Raw genomic sequence first — 6324 nt, 5'->3', positions numbered from 1 at the left:
ATATGTCTAAAATGTGCATTGACGAATGGCCAAGACAAACACTCGTACCAGACTATAGGCAGAGAGAACTTCTGGGCTGCGATTCATGAACGCTTGCCCTCGCAGGCTGAAGTTTTTTTGATCAACAGATTACCAAATTATACAAAAAATGCCCCAACGCTCAAGGCGTTTGAAACACTGTTCGTATCTTACGCATTTTATGAAGTGGACGATTTTTTGGAAATAAACTGAGAGACCATTGAAATTGAAGTATTTGGCGATGAATGAATGGAAATAAAAAACGTATCTCTGTGTGAGAAAATTGTGCTACGGATATCCAAATTTTAGTATAACTTATTGAAAAATTACGTTTTCTAAATAATTGTATTGTCGCTTTTTTTTTTTTTTTATTTTTTAAGCTTATTTACCACTTTTATGTTTCGCCAAACATTGAATTTGGGATAGGGAACATGTCCACTATCTGAGCCTTAAAGGACTTTGTACATGAATGTTTAATTCAAGGGGAAAGCGGAATTTAGTTGTACAGCGTCGTGTTAACTAGGTAGGAGATGCTGCGATTTGCGAAAGCATTTGAAAGCGTAAGCCAATTTGCTATTGCTTAAGCTGTGGTAAACTACGAGTGCCAAGTGGGTTCCGAGAGTACGTGTTAAGCCTTCATTAGTGAATTTCGGACGGTGTCTGGAGTTGCAGGTGACAGGTCGCAAGCTTATCGCGTGGGATGTCGAATAAACTGAAAAGAGATCCATTGTCCATTCTGTTTTGCCTTGTGGATTTTGATTTGTGGAGCGTTCCACAAAATGTGTCTTATGAGGTTAAGTAGCAGCAAGTAAATTCTTGGATCTCGAAGACCTTTTCATCGCTTGCAGAATCAAATGGGTTCCTCAGGCAACTTGGGATCGGATAAAGGAAGCGACGTCGGTGTAGGAGCTTGCTATGAATCCTGCGTTGTTTTGTCACCGGCAATGTCAAGAAGATCAATTCAGTTACACCTCCTACTTCCATCTTATAACATGCATTTATACTCTATAGTAGTATGTCTAAGAGAGTGCTGTAACTCCAAGTCTAGTTGGAACTATGAAAGATGGTGAGATAATTAATTTTTATCTGAATAAATAAATAGAGAGTTGGACACTGCCAGAGGCAAGGTGTTTTCAAAGACCAAGGACCTTAGATAAGAGCAGGGAATTCCGGGAGTCCAATAAATGCAAGAAGCTCTCTTGCTAGATAGGCTACTTGAAGTGCACAGAATCTGGAAAGTCTCAAGGCATGAAACTTCCAAAGCAGGGAGTTCCAGATTACTGAAGATCTCAAAGACAGAATACTCCCAGGATCCGAAAGCTTCTATAGTTCGAATATCCCTAGTGACTGGGAACTCCCAAAGAGAGGGAGTTTAGAGTGTGTCAGAGTTAGTGTAATTTGCATTCTAGAAACATTCAGGAAACAGATGGCCAATGCCTGTAAGTTTTATTATATAAGTATAATGAGCACAACGTAAATGTATATGCACCTTGAGGCTAGTGAGCCTAAAGGTATTGATAAAACTTCGCTGTGCTTGAAAATTTTGCGCTCCTTTCTTCATCGTTATTGCATTGAGGTTGAGTGCTTGGCAAAGTAAAGTTGGGAACATTGAGATCGTTGGATCGTTAGTTCTTCGTTTCAACAAGGTTGTGGCTGTATGATGTGCCAAATAGCTTTCTCGCGCATATTATTGTGTATCCCAGTCTTCCTTTTACCTTCCCAGATTTGATATGTGGTAGGAAACAAAACTTATAGTCGTCATCCCGGTCATTAGAGCAGTTCCAACTTTGAATTTGTTGAAAAACAAACTTTTGGGCTCGGAATTCCCCTTCCTTACTGGAATGGCGGAGATAAACTATGTACTAAATACATGCTGGAGAAGTGGCGGGACACAAAACAATTTTATTCCAAATATTACCTCTACGACAGCATGGCCTTAATCTACCTCTTTTAGGATCCGAAGCGAGATTCTTCAGTTTTCCACGTTCAGATCAAGAGCGTATCTATCAAATTTTAAACTAAAAAAGGATAATGGTATTTTTATTTAGAGGATTGCTATGCATGTATAACTACGCTGTCACAGAACTGAATATCGTTGAGTGAGATGATGCTGTATACAATATGTAGGTAGCTTTATGCCGATGTTGTCTTTGACAGTGGCCTCAACAAAATTGGGTGCTTGGCATCTTTTGCCCCTAGCTCCAGGATGACCATTGTGACCCCAGAAACTGTACCGCGTAAAAAGATCTATCTACGTATATCTCAAAAGTAGAAATTGGGCAAATCAAAATGGGTTCAGCGTTTTGGCCATCGGACTCATACCTTCCTCATCTTCTTCTATTTTTATGGAAATTTGAAAAACCTTCACGATGTTCGCAATAAAATATGTCTGATAAGAATTCAAGAATGCAAAAAGCATTCGTAACAAATAAAAACTATTAATATTACGAATCTTTACCTGATAATCAATTTTGATCCTGATGGATTTACGGCTAATTTTGATTTTACAGCTGAGTTCATTATTTAATCGTGAATATTGTTAAAGAGTTGTTGCCTCTTTAAAGAATCTAAATGATTAGGTACTCACAACTTTATTAGTGTGTTGACGTCAAAAGACGTCATTTCGATTGGATCATAGTTTACTTCGTTTTGAATAGGCGCAAAACTGTGTATAGAGTCTGGTAATTATTTACATGTTGGATCGTTACAGTGCAGTCCATCGTTCCTTGTCCACGCCCCTGCTGAGCCAGGCTGGAGGAATGCCGGTCCCGTTCAGGCCGTAACGGCGCCCACCTCCGCTAGCCCTAACCTACTTCCTTTCTCTCCAAGGTCGCTGTATCGCCTCTTCGTGTCTTCCGGTCATCCTGCGACACGGCACTGCTCGTGCACGTGTGTTACGGCACGGTCTGGTTCCGCTAACTCATTATGATGGACTGATCTCTATAAAACCTTAATTTGGCCTGGCGACACATTTATATATAGATTTACAAAATTATCATTCAACCCTGGGATTTTATTCAACGTGATACAGACAAAATTTGAAATGGATCCTTTTTTGAAGGCATTAAAATATGCACTTAAAATATCCAAATTTGTCTGTGTACATATGCATTATACCGAGCACACATATGTTTTCTACACGTTTAACAACATAAAATTAACTAACCATGATTTATTATAGACAAATATTGTTTAAGGAGATATAAATATTCTCTTGTTGTTGTATCAGGTTATCTTATCGCAACACGTCAGCGCAACAGTCACCTTTTCTCTTGGGTAGAACGGTCGGCCCTCGGATAGGGTAGGTTTGCTCTCGGGTAGAACGGTTTTCCCTTGGGCAGACTAGTTGGGCCTCGGGTAGAACGATCGGCCCTCGGATAGGGTACGTTGGGTCTTGGGTAGGGTAGGTTGGCCCTCGGGTACGGTAGGTTGGCTCTATGGTGGGATAGCTTGGCTATCGGGTAGGGTAGGTTTGCTCTCGGGTAGGATTGGTTGGCTCTCTGGTGAAATAGCTTGGCTCTCAGTGTCGGGTAAGTTGGCTCTCTGGTAGGATATGTTGGCTCTCTGGTAAGGTAGATTGGCTCTCGGGTAGGGTAGGTTGGCTCTCTGGTAGGATATGTTGGCTCTCTGGTAAGGTAGATTGGCTCTCGGGTAAGGTAAATTGGCTCTCGGGTAGGGTAGGTTGGAGTGCGTGCGAGACAGTCAGCTAGAGAAACAAATTTAACTTTTTCTTAAGAAAAAAATATTTGCCCTGGAAAGGACACATTTAGACAGGGTATGACAGTTAAGATACGGTCTTTGAAGATTTAGAAATGGGTTGGATAGATTTCTAAATGGGCAAAAACTTTTTTTTGTTAATCGTTTCTACATGCAGCGCTATGCAGCATATGTATATTAGTATTATTCATATGTATATAAACTTTCAGAAATGTAATAAGCCAAATTTGTATATAAAATCTGCCTAAATTGGTTAATGCTTATATTATTTTGTATAACGATATTAAAGTCATAATCATGTTACTAGTTAGTTTCAGCTAGCTATTGGATTTTTTAATTAGGCATTTGACGTGCAGTCATGGTTATAAAAGTTGAAGTGCTTAAATATACCATATTCTGCTGGTTCGCTCAAAATATAATTTTATGAGTTGAAAATTTTAAAGTTGAAACTTTTCAACAAATAGATGTCATACTGATTCATATTTATACAAGTCATATAAAACGTATTGACATTAAATAGTATAGTTTGGCTGTGTATCAAAACAATGTCAATTTTATTTGGGCAGTAAACACTTTATGATTCTTGGAATAATTCCTTAAGGAAAAGTAACTATCAATGCTTTCAATTAAATAGAGAGATAAAAAGAAGGTTTCGAAATAAAAATAATAAATTTATTTTAGATGTATTAAAATTCGTTTAAAAAACACTAACGGTAAATATTTATTTTCGAAATAATTTACGCTGATGGGGAAATTGATTTTTTTATATAAAAAATTTTTACTACGTATATTTTTCCTTGCTCACAAGATTTTAAAAACTATCGTCGTAAAAATAAACACGTTAACTTTATTTTAATCATGACCCAGTTCGTGAAACACTTACGAGTAATCGAATACTCTGGAACCATTTCCTTGGTTTTCAAATCCGCATATATGATCCGAACATTCACACGTATTTAACAAATCCTTGCCCACAGTACAAAATATTGAGTTGTGCGCTGTCAAAAATTGTCGACATTTTCAAATTTCACGTATGACAATCTAGTGAGCTGCTTTATGCTGACATAACGCATTACTACTTTAGTAAACGGTTTGTAGCACGGTGCATAAGTCAAAACTATGTAGAAATGGAGTAATATTGCTTACACCATCCAAAATTAAATTCCAAATCAAATTTCACTGCACACTACGTACCTCAAAATAATTTGATTTTCAAGAAAATTATTCCCTTTAAAGATGACGGTCTTGCTGGACAGACGTCATTGTTCAGAGGCGCTCATTTATAAAAACAACACAAGGAGGTCTGCATCTCCCCAGGGAATGGTTGCAACAACAATGCAACAATGGCGGGCTTTAAGACAAGAACAATAATATATTGTTGGAGTTGTTTTTCCTCCAAAGCAAGAAAATCGTACTGCTCTTACAACTCTGGAATTCGTCAATATTCGAGGCTGCTTTTATTGTAAGGACGCAATACGCAGTTGTCTAAGTAATATTTAGGCAATTCGTTTTTATGTCAGAGAGGAAATTTAATTATTCAGTCTTGATTATAGAAAGATTTTTTTGTGTTTTGTGGACTACCGAACACAAAATATGTGTTGAAATTCACCATAACATTCTTAGAATATAATTTTTCTAAAATGCAAGATTCCTGTGCCAGAGTATGTACAAATTCCTTAGGTCTTCTAGTGGAACATGGTTTTCTGAAAGGTGGTTTGATATTTTGTCAGAAGATGGTAAGAAAGAGCCATACTATGGTAGAAATGTATATTAAAGAATGGCTAAGATGTAGGACTGAACGGAAGATTATTCCAATAATCTGAAATGAATAACCCTGCTAATGAGCGGAATGATTTACTAAAGCTTTAGTTTTCCAAACCTGCCAAGATCTCTTTCAAAAGTTCGCTCGTTTTCCAATTAGAGCAGCGCCAAACTGTAGGTACTCTCCAGCGTCCACTTTCCAGCATTCAACCTAAAATATCCTAATGATGACCCTGTTTGGTGACGTCTGTGTGTAGGGTTTATCTTAGAACGTTTATTTAAGGCTGACTTGGATTGTTGAAAAGTCCATTCGGATGAGGTGATGAAGATTTGTACTAATGATACAAAGCAAAGATTGATGATTTAAGACGATAAATTTACTTCTTCTTTATCTTTGCCACAGTTTAATCTTAGTAAATGATGCTAAGAAAGGTCAGACCATTTTGTGGGTTTATCCTTCAAAGCTATGACTGTTCAAAGAATTGGAAATGGATGAATGTTCCTCGATATCATAACGGCACAATAGATATATTCTTTAAATTTTACAAGCTCTACAATGCCAGTGTTGCAAAAATTTTTGTCTTTGCTCGTGGCAATGAAGAAGAATTAGACACTAGGATCATGGAGATGGACTATAATTGGTGTATATCAAGTTGATAATTCAGGCAGAGTCCAAAATCAATGCTTCAAGAGTTATTATCGGCTTTTTTTAGCAGGATCATTTAGGGTAGGTTCGATTACATCCCAAAAAGAGTACTGGGAGAAGCGGATAATATGAAGAACTGAAAGACTTACATATTTTTCAGATTGTAATTTTCAAAGGTATTG

General features: G+C 37.5%; 1 protein-coding gene across 1 annotated transcript in view; it reads right to left on the bottom strand.

Moving 5' to 3' along the window:
* Positions 1 to 3278: 3278 nt before the first annotated feature.
* Positions 3279 to 6324, bottom strand: part of LOC124368349 (zonadhesin-like) — a 24049-nt gene continuing 21003 nt past the window's right edge. The window contains exon 2 of the mRNA XM_046825623.1: positions 3279 to 3724. Coding sequence (XP_046681579.1) covers positions 3279 to 3724 — 446 coding nt within the window. The remainder of the gene's footprint in view (positions 3725 to 6324) is intronic.

This window comes from Homalodisca vitripennis, chromosome 8, assembly GCF_021130785.1.
Source record: "Homalodisca vitripennis isolate AUS2020 chromosome 8, UT_GWSS_2.1, whole genome shotgun sequence".
NCBI classification, from domain to species: domain Eukaryota; kingdom Metazoa; phylum Arthropoda; class Insecta; order Hemiptera; family Cicadellidae; genus Homalodisca; species Homalodisca vitripennis.
Note: the sequence above shows the minus strand (reverse complement) of the source record. Positions and strands in the feature narration are given on the sequence as shown.